This window comes from Argiope bruennichi, chromosome 8, assembly GCF_947563725.1.
Source record: "Argiope bruennichi chromosome 8, qqArgBrue1.1, whole genome shotgun sequence".
Classification (NCBI taxonomy): domain Eukaryota; kingdom Metazoa; phylum Arthropoda; class Arachnida; order Araneae; family Araneidae; genus Argiope; species Argiope bruennichi.
In genome coordinates, this window is record NC_079158.1 from 6,750,718 (window position 1) to 6,772,809 (window position 22,092).

Sequence of the window (22,092 nt, forward strand, 5' to 3'; positions counted from 1 at the left end):
CACAAACCTATCCACATTCGGAAGAATTCGGTTCAATTATCGAAGATTATGATGTCACTACTGTCGATAGTGAAAAGGAATTGTCTCTTGAACAAAAATTAGAATTAGCGATAAATAAAATTTCAACGAACCAAAAATACAATACAGAAATCAGTTATATTCAAAACTATCCGACAGGAAATCGATTTATTTGAAGATGAGGGATTTAGAGGTAAAGACTTGGAAAAAGTATATCGCGCATTGCTAAAACAGTACCATCAACTACCGTAGATGCCGAAAGAGCGTTTTCGACAGCTGGTCATTTTTACACAAAATTACTTTTCAGGCTTAATGACAGTACGATTGATGCATTAAGTTTTTTAAGATCACATTTCAAAAATTTGTAATAGTATCACAAACTGAATAGTGATATTTACACTTTTTTGTGATTTAAATAAATAAGATATTTCTTTACTTTTTTATGATTATATACTGTTATAATTTATAAGTTACAAATTATTTTTGTGATATTTACACTCTCTAACAAAACTGGCAAATAAAACAAAGAAACACCTGTGTTTTCTTTCTTTTTCTAAAATTTCTAATACCGGTATTAAAACCGGTATCCCGGTATTAAGATTTAAAAAATACCGAATACCGGTATTGAAATTTTGGTCCGGTATTGCAATCCCTAGATGCAGCCCGAAAGATACAAGAATGATAAATTTCAATACCAGTTTCTTGTTAGAAGTAGAAATAATATATCCTCTGCGTATGCCAAAAAATCAGTCGATATTAATGATCATGTTTTTTCTGTAACATATACCCTGTATATCTTCCTTGTAAAAGGACCCAAGTTCGAATCAAGACTTCATAGAAAGGAGTACTGAACATCTACCAAGCAGATCTTTGTTAGTTATTCGTTATACAACATTCCTTAATCAGCATATTATTCTACGTAAAATTTTATGTACAATACTTTGGCGTTAGTTCTCAGTTAGTTGAATTATATTATAGAAGTTGACTCCGGCTTATAATTTATTTCTGTAGGTTCCGTTCCCAAGTTCAAGGTGTGTGAATTATGTTTGTCTTTTTATTTATAGTTAGAAATCACAAAACTGGAGCGCCGTAGTTCCTCTAACAGCTATTGGGTAGTAAAGACATCTAAGAGTTTGTCTGAGAAAGAGAGGGAGGATGCCCTACAAAATTCGTGCATAAAAAAATGTTGATCGAAATTTCGCATTTATATTTTAACTAATAACTTCTCTTAAATATTTCGTACTGGTTGGTCCGAAACTGCTCCGACAAATGTCTAGGGGAGGATCGTACCTATCCAGATGGAGTTTTTGTTATAGAACACGGGGTGGTTAACTTAAGTTCTACAACTATAGTTGGCTCTTGATCAATGAATAAAGAAAAGATATATTATATAAACCATAAAGTAAAGATTTAATTGGATATATGCTCACTGTACCATGACAATTTAGTTGCATGATTAACTACTGGTGGAGCGTGTACTGTTTCGAGCAGCCAGTCTTTTAAATATTTTTTTTTTTAACCACGCCAAAGATTGGTTGTTCATAAGTTGCTTATATTGCTTTAATTTTACTATCCGTGAAAGTGTGGATTGTTGTGAATTTGTATTCTATTAATGCAGGGCTGTAGGCTTTGTTAATTGTTTTCTTAGCTTTTACTCAATGCTCTTGCTGGAATGCAAAGAACACATTGTAATGGTCACAGTCACACTTTGTGTTTATGATTCCATGTTCTACCGCAAAATTGCTTTTCTTGACGTGTACCATCAGACCTGACTTGTATGAAGTTTCCCGTCAAATTAAGAATTACTTTGCATATTGATTGAAAATAATTATCACCGTCATGCAGTTTTAATTTTCGGTTGAATTCCTGACTTCTTATATTGGAACAGCTTGCATTTCCTTCCATATAAGCCCATCCCCACAGGTGGAGAATTACTATTCTCCCGCATGCTGATATAAAATAAGGTGTTAAAATTTAATCCCATATCATGTTAGAATATTGCACAAACTGTAAAATGATTCATGGCAGAGAAGATTTTGTGTCAAAACTCTTATGAGGAAACATAGACCATCTGAGGTTAAAGCAGTGTTGCCTAAATGATTGACTTCAGAAAGATCGATTTATCGGTTTGTTTTAATGTGGTTAAATATCACATTAAATCTAAATTGGAAAAAAAACTATCATAATACCTAATGATAGTTTTTATACTATTGAAAATAAAATGAACAATTTCTGGAAGAGCATTTTAAAGCTGTTTCTTTTGTATATACTTTACACATTGCTTAAGGATTCAGTATAAAGATTTATGAACAGCTATTTTTACATATTTAACAAGATTTCCTCACAAATAAATTTATTCGTATTTCAAAAAAGCGAAGTAATACGTCAAAAAATAAATGCTTTACTCTGAAAGATATTTTACATTTTATTTCCAGAAAGAGAATTATTTATAAATAAACGCGAAATAAATGGATAATGCTTCTGAAATATTTTTAAACCCTGTTGTATTACATATTATTCGTTTTTTATTTACTTTTACGAATTTATTTTTAATAACTTCATATCTCAATAAATAAATTGTGACTGAATTTTTAAATTATATGAAGATAACTTAAAATGAAAGCATTTGTAAGTATATAGTTAAATATCTGAATAATTTATGTTCAACTACAATTAAATTGATAAGTAAGTTACTACGATATTTAAATCAAAATTTCAATTACCGAACAAATTTTCGAAAGCATACAAAACAATAACATGAATATCGCACATATTAATATTTAATAGTTTTGCATATCTTAAGAGCATCAATTAAATTAAACAAAAGTTTTTTTTTATGTATAAATAAGTGTGACGTTATTTGGAAAAACGCCTTTTTAATAAGGCATATTATATAATCTTGAAGATCAATCAATCATTTAAAAGAATTTCAAATATTTATGGCTTGCTTTTATTTAACCTTGAAAATATTTAAACATTTCTTAGATATATTTATTTTTTTGATATTTTGCAATTTGATGGGATTAACTTGATTTATTGGAATTAAGTGTATTTAAATATATTTTTATTTGCATTGATTAATAAAACACTTCACGACATCTCATTTTAAAAAGTATATTCTAGAGAAACAAAACAATACTATAGAGTTGATAAAAAAAATCTTTTTTTTTCTATCCTGAAAGCAAATGCCCCGCTTTTTCACCCATTTAGACTTCATTATTTCAAATGAAAATTTTATATAACAATATTATTGTAAAATTTTCAAATGAAAAGCGTCATTGAATTAATACAACTTAAAATAATTCAGTTTATTTAAATACAAATTTCCTTAAGCACTGCGATTATTAGAGCCTATTATAATAGGTCACTTTAAATTGCATTTTATTTAAATATAATAAAATAATGCTAACGATTTCATAAACAGCCAATATTTTTTTTTATCCATATGATTAAAAAAAAAAAAGAACCCACTTGATTACTCAGTATTAGAAAATAGAATATGGTAATACCAATACAATTACCCCAAATGGCATGCATCATTTAATGTCCCTAAATTCCAGCTTCTCAACAAGTTCATCTCCTAAGGGACCTCTTAAGACTTTCTCAAATTTCCAGGTGGAAAAAACCTCCGACTGAACTCCTGCTTCATTTAATCCATGTTTCGCTGCTACTCGCACGTCCCTTTTCAACTTTACATTGCATAATATTACTGCAGCCGAAGAGCCGGGAATAAATTGAGTTTCACCTTTCCGAATATATTCTTCCGGTCTCTCTCTCTCTGTCCCATTATGCAGAAAGATAGACCTCTTCTCCCGGAATGGCTCCCCCCCGTCCCCCCATTATTACCTGCACAGTAAAAGGGTGTGAGGCTGCTGAAACTCTTTTAAAATTCATCTTTCGAGTTTGTCCTCGTAGGCATGAATCATAATCTCTTGCAAGGGAATGCATGCGCTTTTAAGGGATGGAAGGGGAAGCATTGCGGAATATGTTATAATGAAGTCTTCTATGACGTGAAACCTTCTCGTCAAAATGTAAATGGACACATCGACTTGTTGGAGATCCATTGTAATTCTATGAGGAGAGCATTTAAGCTGGTTCGTGCTAAGACTCAGTTTTCTGAACAGATGAGTATATAGAGATTTAGAATAACTGCTCATTCGGTTCCTTCGATGCGCAATCTTTGTGTTATTAAAGAGGGTGAATTCAATTAAGATAAAATATTGTTCTACTGATCATCGTCTTATTGACCCATGTGTTGATTACTAAAGTGGGATGTCATTCTATTATTCAAAGGGATATTATTCCATAAATAACTGGATGTATAATAATTTCATAAATTTATTTTAAAATGCTTTTTATGAGGTTTCATTTTTGCAAAGCATTCATGGCTAAGGAAACGAATCGTTATGCTACTAATTACATTTCAGCTTTGGACAGCAAACCATCCGCACAGAAGGACATTTTCGATAGTTCATCGCTAATCCATTAAATGATAGCTAGTCATTGCACTCGCTTTTACAATATAGGTTATCTGATGCAAATTTTAAGGTATCTGTGATTTCAGTGGCAGTAAGTGAATAATATTAGTAGCTGCAGATGAAGAAAATATTAGAAAGGAATGTGGAAATAAAATATTTTTTTGAGGCATTGAATCTTAATAATGAAGAATTGAACATTATTTTTTACAAAAAGAAATGAAGTTGCAATATGCATGGTAAAATTGTGAGGTAAAAGGATCTTCAAATGTTAGAACTTGTCAAAATTTCAAAATTCATTCAGGAATCCGTTATTCCTGCAATGACATGAAAACGTGTAGAAGATAGGGCTATTGTGACTTTGTCAGGAAAATTTCTCTTGAAAATGTTAATGGGATATCTATTTTTTGGATATATATTATTAACGTATGATAAAAAAATATTTAAGCTGTTTCATCCGAGGGTTTATTTTTCCAAATAGAGGAGTTTTTGAGAATTTAGAATACTTGTTAAATTCAAAAATAATCTCGTAAATAATGTATCTACCATTTTATTCCTTTGAAGTAGATCTTAAGAAGAAAGGCAATCGCTGATTTCAGTTGATAATTGGGGAGAAGTTTCAGATTTTTATAAAAAAGAAGAAATACTTTATCTCTTAAATGTGTTCAGTGATGTTCGTAAAAACCAGAAAATACACTCATCTTTATATAAAAAAAAAGAAGTTTTAATTTTTTTCCATTAGTAGGAAAAATCCAAACTTCTCGAAAAAGATTTCTAATTTTATTCACAAATAACACAAGGTATGGTTTCAGTGAAAGTTTCGCGACAATGAATCGATTCATGTTCATTGATTAAGAAGTTTGTTTCCATTGTAATATATTGTTCCGATGTGAACTAGAAACAACATATCTCATATTCTTGACAAAAGGATAGCATAAATTTAGCTAAGAATTTCACTTAACCAAATGAATCAAAATGTACTTAGACCTCGTTTTAGGAAAAAAGTTAAAAGTCATTTTCACCCAGATTCACATTCCACACATGCTCTCTTTCTACCGTCCCAATATCTGGAAGAAAACAAATCATAATGTTACTGCGGGAGAGGAAATGTGGCAGCAGAGATGCAATGAACGTATTTTTTTACCTGTGCAAATATCTTCTACATACACATACAAAAAGTCGTGAAAGATCTCTTCAACAGGCAGGGATTCCATCATGAAACTGACTTTGCCAATGCCTCGAGTTATTTGTTAAGTTGTTTCTTGAACAAAACAATAATGTTTTTATTATACTTTTTATTTACTAATGTTTTTATATATATATATTTTATTATACTAATGTTTTTATTATAAAGCATTTTTGCTGATAAAATAGTACACAGGGGTCTTGTGACAACAATCGAAAAATGATCTTGCATTTTGAAAAAACTAGAAAATTCGCCATTCATCTCGAATGAGGCTGGAAATTAATTTGAACTGCAGAAAGATAAAGAAGTGGCTATTTTAGTTGAGGAGCAAGAAACACCAGTCCACCTAGAACAGCAGCGCCTCACAGGAAATGGACATGCGGTGAGCTACGAGAAATGCATTCTACTTGAGATGCAGAAATTACTTCCTGGCTTTGAAACGGTACGGAAGACAGTTACTTTGATGCTCATTCTGTGTTTTTAATTAGAAATATCGGTATCAGATGACGCAGGTTCAAACACGAGTTGAAATCTGCTTTTATTTAAAACAAATTTTTTAAGTCTTCAGATCCTTGAAACAATTTTTTAGACTGCATATAAATCCTTCTCCATTTTAATAGTAGGTTATCGTAGTGAATAATTTTTTGCTTTTATCATAAATTGAGGGGTAAGTTTGCTTTTATAATAAGTAAATTATTTCATTGTTACTTTTATTTATTCAGACGTGGAAATACTGTTATATAAATGAAATAAAACGTAAAACTAAAAATAAATCCTACAATTATTATTAAAATAAATCCAGCCGTTTGATTTTTAAGCCTTTAGAAACTACTTTCCGCGGAAGGAACGTTTGAAAGTGGAGTTGTAAAAGTAAAAATATGCAGAAATAGAAAGGCAAATCAATGCGTACGGAAGGAAAGATTCGGAACTTCTACCTCAGACAATTAAGGTATCAAACTAATTAAACTTACCCTCGTCTGCAGTCATCACCTGCCTGCTGCTTTTACTTCTTATTCATTCATTATTGTTTGAGGTTTATGTTGATTGCTAATGAATGAAATTTTGTTAAGGTACTGCAAAAATTTCTTTGGCCGACAATGGGCTTTGAAATGATTGAGATATAGTTAAATTTAATAAAAATGAATCAAATATAAATTTTTAAACAACCTGGTGTTGTAATAATTGCTGTAATGTATTTTTTTGTGAAATCTGATAACTTTAAACTTTGATAAGTTTTATCTTTTAAGTACTCTGTGAGTTATATCATTTTTTACTCATGAGTTACTCGTGAATTTTACTCAGTGAGTTATAATCGCATTACGCACTTTATAAGAAGAGTGGCAGCCTAAAAATATTTTCATATCAAATCACAAATCTTATCAAAATTATGTACCATGAAAGTGTAAATAAAGAAGTCTATGCTATTAATTTCAAAATAAATTCAAACAACAAAATGTTTGTGCAGGAGGTGGCTTCTTTTCTCAATAACAGTGCAGAGAATATTTCTTCATGCAAACTAACTTTGCGTTGAGAATATTTCTTCATGCAAACTAACTTTACGTTGAGAATATTTCTTCATGCAAACTAACTTTACGTTGAGAATATTTCTTCATGCAAACTAACTTTGCGTTGAGAATATTTCTTCATGCAAACTAACTTTGCGTTGAGAATATTTCTTCATGCAAACTAACTTTGCGTTGAGAATATTTCTTCATGCAAACTAACTTTACGTTGAGAATATTTCTTCATGCAAACTAACTTTGCGTTGAGAATATTTCTTCATGCAAACTAACTTTGCGTTGAGAATATTAGGCGCAAGCAAGTAAAACTCACCAAAGTTTCATACTTGAACGTTTTCTGGAGGTTTGAAGTAAAAACATTAGACTTAATAAGTACTCATTAAAAAATATTATTTTGCTTAATAGAAGGAATGCATATATCCTATAGTATAAACACTTCTGAACGTGACTTAAAAAACTCATCAATTTTTAGTGAGTTAGTTTGAAACTATACAGTTTCATCTGACTGAAAAAGTGGAAGTCTGCCTTCTTGCTCTTACTTACTTGCTAGAATATCAGAATTCAATTGAATGAATTTTTGTTTTCTCTTAATTAAAAATCTTTCTTTATCAATTAAATGAGGAATTCTCAATGTGTATGCAGACTTCTAATAACTATTATACAAGCAATTAATACGTCATTGTTGACCTTCATACATTTGTAAACAGAGACAGCTCGTGAATAGACGAGAAACTACAATAGTTGATTTTTTAATTTTATAAATTTATGAGCAAGCTTATTTTTCGCTTAATATTTAAATTCATTATTAGTTCGACGTATTGTCTCTTTTAGAAGAAGTGTGTAAGCAAATTTTTTATGCATATCGTTTGAAAGGAGATAAAATTACAGAAAACCGCAGACACCCGAAAAGTAGAAATATTGCTTTAAACAATTGATAACTGCAGACAACGTTTTCCGGAACACACATTTTATTGATAAGAAAAGGAAAGAACATTTTTTCTTTGCTTATTTATAGCTAACATAAAAAATTCGCACTGTGAAATTTATGTTATAGATATGTAAAAAAGCAATATTTTTACATACATATTAATTTTAACAGCGCCCTTCATGAGTTTTTGTCATTGTTCAGAGTCGGTTGGATAAAACTTTCAGAAACCAAAGCAAGAAAAGTAGGAAGAATATTTAAAAAAATTTATTTTATTATTGAATTTTTAATAAGATAAATTAAAAATTAGTAATTACTTAATTAGCATTCATTTAACAAAACTTATTTATATTATTTGAGAAAATCGTATAATTGATTTTGTTTATTAATTATTAAAACTTATTACAAAAGCAAAATTTTATTTGAAATTTAACATACTCAACATAATTAACGGTTACAATTTCCTCCTTGTTAAAATGTACGAAATTACTGAATATAAATCTTGCGGACGATCGAAAGTTTCATGATTTCAATTAATTAATGTATTATTTTTATTACAACTTTTTTATAAATAATGTTTTCGTTGTTTATAATGGCACTTTCCATGGACAAGCTCGCTAATGAAGTCAGCGATTTTAAACCGAGAGAGCATCTCTTGTTTTTTAATAACGCCAACTAGGGCTAAGAGTACGTCTTAGCTATTCACGCATCACATTCGTTTGCACAACCCCTTTTTACAAGGAAGCACATTCACACATCTCACAGATAGGACAGATAAAGAACAACCATGCCCGAATCGGGACTCGAACTCAGGACGCCGAGATCACGGGGAAGACGCGCTACCCCTATGCCAGGACATCGGCTTGTATTGCGGCAATTGGCAATCATGTCTTTGCACCTGAAGTCAATATTAATTTGCAAATGTGTAAGCGAATTGTACCTTTGATTTTTGAGAATACCGGTAAATACTAATGGCATTTATCGGAGATTCCTATTAAAAGTCCAGTCACCACGTGGCGCGATATGTAAATACGTTGAGATCATAGAAGGATGTGTCTTTGTACCTGCACTAAATTCAACCCCCCGCCCCCCTTGCTTAAACAGAGCTCTGAAATGCAAACTGGATAAAACCACTCGATGAAATGGCTTTTTTTTCGCAATCAGAAAATATTTTTATTGATAAAATATCGCATATTTAGGAGCAAAAAACAACTAAAATCATAAATTCTATAAATTTGTAGTGCCAAAATTTTAAGATGATGGAGATTATAATTTCTTTTATAAACTCTGAACAACGTGAAATGATAGAACCACTCTTGGTTTTGTTATCTCTTGGAAAGTATTTGTAAAACTTGGATAGCCTAAGGCTGGCCCCTTTTTCTACTTATTTGTGTAGTAATCTGTCATGCAGAGGCAATAGAAACTTGTTGTGAGAGGGAAGCTGATTGGGCTTCTAGTGTCTTGTATGGAGAAATTCTGCCTGAAATGATTTCACCAGAGCTAGAATTGTTGACAAGAGAATCACGCCGGCTTTCGAGATTAAAGTAGATTATGTGTTAGAAATAATAAGTGGATGCAGTTGATAACTTCGAGATCGGGGAAATTGAGATGGTGAGGGTGGAAACCGAATCACAACTGCTGCCAGAGATGCATTTACGTATAATAGTGATAAGAAAAGTGAGAATTTTATGATAATTAAGGGAATACATAATTTTGAATAGTTAATCCAACGTATAACTATTATAATTTAAAACAAAACGGTTATACTGTAAAGAAAAATATATAGAACATTTTGTAAGAAATGAATATTGAGAGAAAAGAAAATGAAGTGGAAAAATGAATAGGAAGAACTTTTGCTACTTAATATGAGTTAATGCTATAACTTTTTTGAAAATTTGATAATTTTCTATCTTTAAAAAACAACCACTCATACAATATAGATCTTTAGGCAAAAAAAAAAAAAAATGTTTGCATACTATTCGTGACGCCAGTGAAACTATTATAAATCTATGCATATAACGAAATTCCAAGTACAGGGTCTACTTCAGTGCTTCGTTCCCATTTACAAAGACATAAGTAAATGAGAAAAACTTGATCACTTTCTCTCGGTGAAACTTTATGAATGCAGTAAATCTGAAAATGCGCCCACTTGATTGATTTTTGATTTCTTTTGTCGTTACTGGCAAATATTTCCACATAAACATTAGAAGGAAATTAAAACTAAGTGATGAAAAATAAAAGATATTTCAACGATCACATTTGATTTCACTTTACCGAATTTCATTTTATAGCCAATGTTTTTTTTATAAAAAATTGTTCAACGCTATTATTAAAAAAAAGAAAACCATGATAGAAAAGTTTTATTATAGCTGTTGTTAGAAAAAATCGTAAATAAAACGAGAAAAAAAGTATTCCTAAATCCATTAAAGAAATCGACTCCTTTTCTTTCGTTTACTAAAAATTAAGTTAAATGAGCATATTTAATAAATCAATAATGATTTATCTCGAAATAATCCTGAAGTACTAAAATCACACTAGTCCTTGATTCCCTCTCTCTTTAGTCATTCATCATGAAAACAGCAGCGTAAAGATATGCAAAGGAACGGTTGTGTAAACGACTCATTACAATCGCATTAATCATCAAGATTTCGATTTGGCGTGTTGGCTGCACTTACTCATTCTTCAAGAAATCGCATGCGTTAAGTCGTGGAATAACCAGTATCGATTCATCCATTGACTCAAAGAATTATTTGCGAAAATTCACTGCAAATGAAGTTGAGGATATTTTATTCTTGGACGTTAATTAATGCATACCGCGAAACCACAATTTCTGGAGTACGTAATGTAAAGATATTTAGTTAGCTGAAGTTCGTTTACTTTTGCATATTTCAACAAAGCGACGGGAAGCGCTGTATGTTTGCTGTATTCTTTAACCAAATATTTCGGTGTAAATTATTGCATGAATGCAAATGTGTGTTTTTTCCAGCATTTAAAAGACATTACATTGAACTTTCAATGCTCAGTTTTTGTAATAATAATTATATTATAAAACACGTTAACATCTTAAATATTTTTGTAGTTTGTTTGTTTAGATTGGATGTTATTAATGTATAACTGCAGATTTATTTGGCTTAAGTAGGATTCTGAACGATTATTTAAGAGAACATTGTAAAACAAGCAAACAAAATTACTAAACTTAAGTTTCAATTTATACATGAAAGCATGCTATATATACATTATTTATTGCAATTTTATGATTAGGTATTACGTAATTCAACCATAAAATGAAATAGAATATAATATTGTGAATAAATAAAATAAATGAAATGTGACAAAAAGCATGTCATTTCATGTACTCGATGCGTATTTACTGCTTTTGCTTATTTCATTATTTATTTTGTTTACTAAATGTACTTGTTTCATTATTTATTCTGACAAATAATTGATGTTGTCAGTCAGCATTCTGTTATGTTGCTTATAAGCAATCTATATGTAACTTGAAAGATCTGAGCGTTACGCTAATATTACTTAAAAAGAATACATTTTCAGATCGCTTCGCAAAATAAGAATTCATTATTTTCTTGCTTTATGTACTGAAACCAAATAAAAGAAGAAAAAAAATAAGTACTTTCAAAATATTCCATTAAATACACATTTGAACATTTTTTCTCTTTTATTTAAATATTAAACATCTATTGTAATGTCTAAAATTCGAATCGTTGTAAAATTATTTCTTTAAAAATGTTAGATTTTCTGTATGCTTCAAGCGAAGAGTTTAAATAAGAAATGTTGTTTCCTTGTTATAACTTTTAATTTCTTATTCATTTTTTTTGTCAATTTTTATAGTGAAAACAAGAATAAGATGTTAATGTTTCATATACTGACAAAAAAAAACCCCAATAATGTTTGAGATGTATCTACAATTTTATCGCAATAATTCTGCAGTTTCAATAGAACATTTTCTATACCATTTATTGAGATATGCAAAGGAAAAGGAAAGATAACATTATCAGTACACTAGACCTGCCCCAAAGTAATGTTGCAAAATTTAGCAACCGAATGTCTGTAGTGAAATCACACTGAAGTCTGTCTACTCATTAGCTTACTTATCTTTAAAAGGCATCAAAGAAAAACAGACTTATGTATCTTGAGAAATTGTCAGTGTGGCTTTTGAGAAGGATTTCATGCTACGACATTCACTAACAGGTCCTAATCGAATAGCGATCTAATATATGTAGATAATTACTACTAAGGTTATTTATTGTATGCACTGTTTTAATATGAATGTTGATTCTATTAACTGAATCTGATTTCTCTGAAACCATATACTTGAATGTTTATACTTGAATGTAAACTTGTTAAAATTAATATATTGAATAAAAACATTCTTTTTGTGACATTTCATACTATAATAAAGCCATTAAATAAATGGCACTGACTGAATCAATGCATTTTTTTTTAATTTTTAAACGAGAATTGCGTTAATCAAAAGGAATGGAACATTTTTTTGGCTTGAAATATGGGACACTTTTAACAGAAAGTATAGGGTTAAAATTAAGTATATAAATAGGTAGCATTAAATAAAGCTGAAATGACAAAATAAATAGTTATTAAAAAGTTTTCACTAAAGAACGGAAGATGAGATGAAAAACAAAAATAGTATTGATTGCAATCATTTATATATTTTTCTTTGAGACTAATCCAGCCCTATAATTATACATAGTGTATCTACTCAATGTCTAGAAAGGATCAGAAAAGAGAATTTCTCAGAAGATGACTTTTCAGTAATGCCCAAATCTAATTACCTTTAATACGATTAATGTAGTTATTTATAAAAGAATGAATCGCGGATATCTATTTTGAAGTCATTTCCGATCAAAGAGGAAATCACCCTTTGATACGAAAGTCCATAAACATATAGAAAGAGTTTATGAAGAAAAATTTATTTGCTTTAATTTGAGATTTCTGTCAACTTAAACTAGTTAATTTTTATCGAATGAACTATTTATATAGAAGTTGAACATTAATAACTCGAATTCTTTGCAAAGCCTTGGTGGACATTCCAAATCTGCAGCAATCCGATTCGGTATGTCTTGTCACTTTAGTTAATAGTGATAATTAATCCTTTAATATGTTAATTACGTGTTAATAAGAATTTATTATACATTAAATATTCAAAATATAGTTTATCTTACGGCAGTAAAATTGATATCGAAATCTACAGACATGCATTTTCATCAAATATAGCAAATGAAAACATGTTGATATAATTGGGGAAAGTTTCTTTTGAATGCCTTAAGTCAAAATTAAGAATCGCAGAGAAAGAAAGAAACACAGGCATAAAAAATAATTTTAATACTTTATTTTCATTCTACGTAAGCTGAATCAAAATTGAGAAAAAAAATTCCTGACAAACTGAATTGATTTCGACAAAACTTCTGATTTTAATGTATTTACCTAAATATCTTTCTGGGAAACTTTTGTGCTACCAAATTAATTACAAAAATAATTGTTATCAAACTCTTTTGACCCTATCAGCAAAAACAACTACTGCTGCTTTCCCAATCCTTCTCCTTCAACTAATAGGAAATCCAGATGCGCCACATTTCACAATTGGCCGCTTTCACGAGGAAGAGAGAGAGACCCACCTCTCTTTCAGTTCAATGAACCAAAAAAGAACGAAAATAATTCCCAGAGCTTTAATGAGGAATTCAATTTCGAATGAATCCAGGCATCCATTCCGTTTTCCGCGACTGTTTAAAACTAAAAGACACTCCTCTCGATTTCTTCAGAAGAAGATGTTGAAAATTTGGCGGCCAACCCCCTGCGAGGTGCTTGTGATGGAACAAAGCGCCGGCAATATTCAACCCCCCTAAGCAGATTAGCACCTGGTTGAAGTACCTGCTTGTCGCCATTTAAGCCTACTTTCCTGGGCGATTCATGTTAAGCTGCTCGTTAAGACCTCCCTCTTCTCTTCACTTCGCTTCACTGGTGATCAATTTCCATCTCTAGAGCGAAGGACCCCAGGAAAAGGTGCATTAGAAGAGAGCGGGTAGTTAAGAGATTAAAACGCAGATCAAATTTTTGCTGTTCCCGAGGAATTTTCCAACCGTTCTTCACACCGAGTTTTAATCTTGTTTCCAACTACGATTTCTGTGCATTAATGGGATTACATGGGTTTATAGGCATTTTGTTGAAAAATTCAATATCGTTTTCGACTGCGTACAGTGAAATAAGTCGTAAGGGCCTGAAATTTATTAATATGATGTAAGGTATTTTGTGTAGTCTGAGAAACATTGGGAATTGCTTTGCTCATTCTTTTCTAATAATTCAGAACATTGATTACTGAAATAAAATAAACTTTCTTCAGTTGGAAATATTTAATTGGTAATGGAATAAATAAATGACACTCAAAAATATTTTTGTTTCCGAATCGCCATGCAAATGGATATAAGGAAAACAGCGCCAACGAAGAAAAATTTATTTCTGGTAATTCCTTTAAAATTATATTATTAAGATATATTGATTTAGATTAAAAATATCCAGGTATTAAAAACATGCTTATAATATAAAATTGTAATTTTAATCATCATTTCACAAATTTGAAATACTGCTATTAAAATACAACAGTTAAAAATATTTATAATTGCAAAAACAGTACAGAAGTCACTATTTCAGAATATCGTAGCTGCTTCTTCTGTCAGATTTTTAGGATATCGCCACTTTTTTTACTTATATTTCGGAACCACTATTTTCTAAAGGCATTTCAAATTTTCTTTTATATGCTTGATTATGAGGACATTCAAAAAGGTAGAATTAATGTCCTTAGGTATCAAAAATCTTTTCAGAATAATAATTTTTTTGTGAAAAAATTGTAAAGTGCTCTTCGTCATTTCAAAGATATCTGGATATTCTAGTATTAAAGTTCGGGTTTGGAATCGAAGGATAAAGAAATGAATCCTTATTCTATCAAATATCTATATTGCGTGTGAAATCTGCCATAAAAATTCAGATTGATGCACTGTGAAAAGCAATGACAACTCAAGGCAGTAGCATCTATTTAGCTTTAAATGATAGAATCGATGATTAATGAGTTTTCTCTCGTTCCCTCGTGACTTAAGGCTTCAGAAAAAAACTGTTTAAAAACTAAACTCTATATTTAAGCAAACTAAATTAATTGTGAAAAATTATAATTTTTAGATGTTAATACTAAATTTTGTTTATAAAGTGGATACTTTTTGACTACTTTAGTATTTTATTCGGGACTATTTAACTTATTCATAAACATTTTTGGGACTGTCAGTTTAAATTATCTCTGAATAATATCTGCATGGGCACAATTTTTAAAATTATGAAATACGTAATATTTGCTATTTATAGATGATATAATATTCATTTAATATAGTTACTTTGTCAATGTGTTTATTTAAACAAAATGATTTCATAAAAATGCATTTAAAAAGTTTCAAGTCAGAGTCTACTTTTCCATGATTGTAAACTAATGACCTGTTTAAAAATGACTGTTTGAAAGACCCCCTCCCCCTTTTTTTACATTCTTTAAAAAAAATTTTAAATTCTGATTTCATTTTAAGGCGAGTGGATGTTTAAATGAAATTATTATATAAGACCAAATATAATTAATTTGAAATAAATATAATTATTATATACAATGTCCAAAGAAAAGTCCCCTGAAACTCCATAACAGAATCAGAGATTCTAAAGAATGGAAAATAGATATCTTTAATTTGAAAAAAGATCGGCTAATATGTACTACTCTACTTAAATAGAAATTACATGTAATTATCACCCTCAGATTTGATAGCTAATTCTAGCTTGAAAGATAGTCATTGAGTGAAAAAAGAATACAGCCTGTTCGGCAGTTTTTCAGGCATCCCAGAAATTTACTAATAACGATGAAATATGAAAGAATTTCTTCATAATTTCATCTCATTAAGTATTGCATCAACTTTTTTTGGAGTAACAGAATATCATCTCCCTTTACAAAAAGACTATTTTCTCAATGATAAATAAACAAACTAGCTCGTTATTATGTCAAATCTTTCAAGCAGTATACGGCATGTGCTTGCCAAAGAATGCCTCAATCTCATTTGTAATATAGATGAAAAAAGCAGGAACAAACATGACGCGAACAATATATTCATGAAGTTTCACGGCAAACAGAAAGAACGTTGTCTCCTTTTGTATATCCAACAGTCGGCTTAAATTAATGAGGTTGAAAATCCACATACATCACGAAGACCTTCTTTTACATCTACAAGTTAAGACACTTTTTGAATTACAGTGTCTGAATCTTTTCGATTTCGAAAAACTATGTATGGAATACATTACTCCGAAGAAGTGCAGTTCCTATTCTCTGAAAGTCGCAAATGGCAGTCATTTAACATGCCAGTGCACGCCGATCTTTCATTCGGTATCTGATTCCTCCACGTGACAAACTACTTTCTCCTTTTTTTCACACAGCTTGGAAGTTGCGCGTTCCAGATATTTTGGGAAACGCATGGACCGATAACTGAGATGTCGCCAAACGACAAAGCGGAGGATGGAACAAAAAATAAAAAGGAAAAAACGGCGCCAATTCATCGGCCGGCAGCTCGTCTAGTGTGAGCATTGTATTTCAGCTCTCATATTTCACTCACTACCGTGAATATTCTTACTGAGTAATATTTTATTTTTCTCTTGGATTTCCTTTTGTTGAATTGTGTGTCCATTGTATTCGTACAATGGAAGCGCGGCAAAGACATCTATTAGACAGGAGGGAATGGCAACTCTCTCGCTTTGGCTCGTCGCCAAAAGTTCATCGTTATTCATAACGGAGTCCTTGTTCTAATAAGTTCGCCAAACAGAAGACAATTATTTAAATGCAACTTCACGCTGAACTGCTTTTGGAACTACTAAATAATATCCAAGTCTGTTGCTGCCAACGCAATCTCAAACATTTAAAGCATTTCGGCGTGTGAACCGTAATGTCTAATTAAACCGCACGTTCAAGTTGCTCTCCCCTTATAACAGTTAGACATGCCGGTTTGGGTAGCGCCAGAACCGATCTGACTCAAGATTCCGCATCGAGGGATTTCAAAATTCCGCCGACAGTTGAGGCTTCACTTTTGCTCAGCTCTTTGATCTTAATTTATGAAAGCCTTAAATGCAATACTTTTCAGATAAAAGGGACTCGGGAGACGGAGTTGATACATTCTTCAGAAGAGCTGAACTCGAAATGCTGAGGATTGCGAAGTAATTGAAATTTCTTTAATGCAGTTGCGCTTCCGTCGCATTTAAAGGCATTTGCTGCAACTAAAATCCCCATAGTGCATTTCCCTCTCTCATTTTTTTTTTTTAAATAAGCAATAGATGTTTGTATCGTTTTTGAAATCATGTGAAAATAATATGAACTAGAAATTTTGTCGTTCAGTTTATGAAGGATTCATAAAATTCGATCACAATTATTTCGGTCACATTTAGTTACAAAATTCATCTATCTGGGATTAGTCAGAAACTTTCCTGTTTACCCGCATATTGTAGAAAGTATATGTTTTTGATCAATCCTTTAACTTTCAAAAACAAAGTGAACTGCTTCATACGGTATGATTTTGGTATTTATTGAATAGTGCTCGATCAAGCTCATGCGCAAGTTAATTCGAACTTTCATATTTATAGAGCCATTTATTGTTATTCTGTTCTTAAATACAGCATTATTCAGTTAAGGAAAATAAAGAAATTTTTATATGTTTTTCATGTGTTCCGTATGTTTTAAATTAACCCAGAAGTATGAGTTTGGAACTTCTGGGCTTGGGGGATACTGATACATAACAATAAAATTGATCCTTGGGTTAAAAATAATTGAAACAAAGGTATATTTATTTAAGCATCATTTTATAAGAATCTGCATATATATATATATATATATATATATATATATATATATAATATGATTAACTACGCCCTGCCTAAGTATTCTAGCCGAATCGACAGCAAAATAAGAAGATTAAGCAACATCAATTTAATTGATATTTTACGATGTAAAATAATCAATTAAATTCAAACTGATTTGAATTCTTTTTCTGAATTGCAAATCTTTTATGTCTGCAAGATTTGAATTAGAATTTTAACTGTTTTGCTATGAGAAAAAGAATAAAAAGGAACAAAAATGGATTATATTTTGAAACGAGTTTAGTGGAACAAATATTTAAAATTCGAAATTTTAAAACAATTCAAAAATAATATATGAGAGAAAACAGGCAAATGAAGTAATATAAAATGTTGGAATTGAGAAAATTAACATTCATTCATATTTTCTGCAAAGAAACATTTTTAAAAAATTAAACTTAATTAATGAAACCCTTCTCTTATTAGAAGATGATTATTGCTATGAATGGGAGCTATTATTATTTCTTTTCTTCAATTCGTGATAAAAGGGTCAATCTACATTGAAGAAAAAAGCCGCAAGGAAAAGTGTGTTTGTTACAAATTAAATATGATACATTTAATACATTCAAGATAGCAATTTTCCTTTCACAATCTATTATCTTATTAGCAAAGAATTTGTATTCATTTACAATCATGAAATCAATGATGTAATAAATAAATTTATATATTTTATATTTTGAATACATGGCTGACGTCAGAAACTGTTTATTATAAAGATTCCAATAAAGTAAATAGATTTTGAAAGTTACATATTTTTCTCTTTTATTTCAGGTATGCCTTTTCGTTCTAATGCAAAATCATTGTCAGAATGCACCTTCAGGTAACAAAACAAGTTTTGAAACTTTGCTATCAAATGATTTACAGGGATAAAGTTTCATTTTGTAGAGTTTTAAAAAATATACAAAGCCAAATAATTAGTATTTTTCTAAAACATGGAAATCTGTTCAATGTTCTTTATATGATATATATATATATATATATATATATATATATATATATATATATATATATATATATATATATATATATATATATATATATCATTATTAAATTAGATGCACAAGATTTTATATTGCTTGAGTAATAATATAATAATTAGTATTTCTGTCATAATAAATAAATAATAAAAACTAGTTGCTGCTTCAGGTGAGCAGCTGGCTCGCTCGGAACAATGGTTATATTTGATTTAAGCAAATAATTTAGATAAAAGTTCACGAGCACGATTTAGCCAAATTGTTCATTAGATACTAACGCTATAATATTTTAATTGCCTTATTTAAGTTTTATTTATTCTATATGCAGGACCCTTTTTAACGGAGAAAGTCACATAGCATCACATCACTATCAGATGCGTAAATATCTGGTTCATCTATCTTCTAAATTTCAAAATACTGTAACTTTTCTTTTTTTTTATTATAAATTACACAGATATTAAACAGGTTTCTTCTTCTTTAGATTTCAACAATGAAAGAAAATCAGTCGATTAAGGATTTGATAAAACAATGAAAGCTGTTTGAATTTTCGAGAAATAATATAATATATTGCAGGAAATCAAAAAAAAATCATTTTTTTTTAAATTGTCAAAATTCAGAAGAAATTCATTCTATGATTAAATTGATTTCATTAAAAGAACAATTTTTGAAATGACGTCAAATGTATTTGTGTGCATTATTTTCAAAAGTTATCGTGAAAAAATGACAAAAGTTCGCTTAACTTTTTATTAAAATTCTGATTAAGATTTCAAAAACATCCTCTGAAGTGCACATTACTATTCTCCAAGGTATACAAATTCCAAGTTTAGCATCACGCACGCACACACACCTCTTTATTACAAGTTGCCTTTGGAACCAGCTGGTTCCTCAGAGATATTGATTATCTTTTATTTCATTTAAATTGTTAAGATATAATTCCATGTCCATTATATCTCGAAATTAATATATATTAAGGAGGCATTACTTTAATTGTCTTACATGTGCTTCATTCACAGTGTGCGTGAAACTATTTAAGGGAGATCAGTCTTTTGACATCATGGCGCTTTCAAAAATGTAAATGTGTGCTTTATTCATTTCTGACGAGGGTTTGAATTTATTTATGATTTGTATACAGGTTAATGTGTGTCTGCGTGTATCGGCGTTCTGCAGACCTTACTGTTTGACCTGCAGCGACCAAATTAATAAAATATTACTCTAGATACTGATACTTTTTTGGATAGAATTCCGAAAATGACATTGCACAAAAAATGAATATAAAATCGTTTCAGTATTTAAAAAAAATGAATTTAAAAAAAAATAGAATGCTTTTTTTAGAATGCCTAAAAAATTGTCTTTTTTTTAAATATAAATGCCTTTCTTCTCGGCAAAAGCCGAGAAAATAATTTTTACGAATTTTGTCAGTTTTTTAAATACATAATATTTGTCTAATTTCCAAAAATAGATTACATTGTTGATAATAAATTCAAACCGTTTTCCTTGTTTCATCAAATATTTAGTGCCGGGATTTTCTTCCACTGTTAAAAACTACTGAAGATGGATTCTACTTCATATATGCATACATTACAAAATGAATAAAGCAATGAAGTTACAGTACAATCGAAATTTATAGGGAAGAGGAATCGGACATTTAACGTTTCTGATAGGAGTGTGATGTAATGGGGTTGGCCTTACCTAGAAAGATTCATGCGCAGAATGAAGAAAACTTAAGTAAGACAATGAAAATTATTTTGTTTTATTAATTGGCAGTTTGAAAGACATCAAGTTCCATCTATATACCTACAATTTAAATGAAATCCCCAGAGAATGAGCTGTTCACCGAACTCGACGAGTCTGATACAAGATGCATTTTGAAGCACACTTATTTGTCAAAAAATCGTAGTGGAAAGAAGTTCAGGGAAAATATCACATTTCACTAGCAGACTGGAATCCAAAATATTCCTCCAGAACAATTTCTGTTGTACTGCATGCAAGAACTTTCACGTCAAAATAGTGAGTTAACGGGTGAAATTCTACTCGCTCTTCTGTCGCGGAGAGTAACAAGTCGGCAAGTACCTTGCAAATGAAGGTTGGTTCGCGTTGGCGAATATAACTTCCAAAAATATTAGAGGTACTTTAAAACATAATATCATCACAGAGTATAAAAAAATATATTTTTTCAATGACACTAATTTTTGGAGATATCATTTGTTTCCTATTTTTGATTTACTGTTTATAAAAAATATGTTAAGTGTGTTTCGTTTTTGAAGTCAAACTCAAAGGGTTTTCATTGTTTTTCTACTAAGCTTTCGTCCTGGCTTATTGTCCATTTAGTTTTCAGTATAAGACAGACTTTTAATAAAAGTTTCAAAATTTTGCGTACTTACTATTATGGCTTAGCTTCAGAATCATACAATACTGCAAAGTCCATTTTTAGACAGTGCTGAACTTCCATGTGATATAATTGGATATATAATAATACAGAGAAAATTAAGAGTATGCTAAATTATAGGCTATATAATATGAGCTTTATGTCTATTTAATTTGAAGTTTAAAAACATTTTTAGTTAATAATTAAACATAAAACATTATTAAGTTGCTCAAAACACTTTATTGAAATTTTCTAGTTATTATTTATGCCGGTGAAACAATTAGTGACCACAGGTGGGTAGTATTTGACAGAATGAGAACCATTTATGAGACAATATTATCTATTTTTTTCTTATTTCATATAAAACTATGAGTATATTAACCACTATTTACAATATTTCGGAAATTTACGCTGTTTTTTTCTAATTTAATTTCAAATGCAAAAGGGAAAATCTAAATTTTTTTAATTTAATTTATTTTTAAATTATTTTTTATTAGCTAAGTCTGGAGAACCAACAGATAAGCAAATATATTAATTTGGTTCATTTCAATGCAACCTCTTATGCATATTTTTGCTTTCATTATTTTCACAACAAAATATTTTTCAGCATCAGATTGTGACGAACATTAAACCTGGGTTATTTTTATAAATTTATACCTGTTTTGTCTTCAAAATTTTCAAAAC

General features: G+C 30.1%; 1 protein-coding gene across 2 annotated transcripts in view; it reads left to right on the top strand.

Annotated features, from left to right (window-relative positions):
- LOC129981942 (suppressor of lurcher protein 1-like) overlaps nucleotides 1–22,092 on the top strand; it is a 554,298-nt gene that overhangs the window by 45,974 nt on the left and 486,232 nt on the right. The window contains exon 1 of one of the 2 annotated variants that reach the window (XM_056093007.1): nucleotides 18,844–18,889. The exons of the other annotated variant lie outside the window; for it this stretch is intronic. Within the exon in view, the coding sequence (XP_055948982.1) occupies nucleotides 18,859–18,889 (31 nt within the window). The 5' untranslated portion in view covers nucleotides 18,844–18,858. Of the gene's footprint in view, nucleotides 1–18,843; nucleotides 18,890–22,092 lie in introns of those variants that run through there. 2 annotated transcript variants of the gene reach the window in all.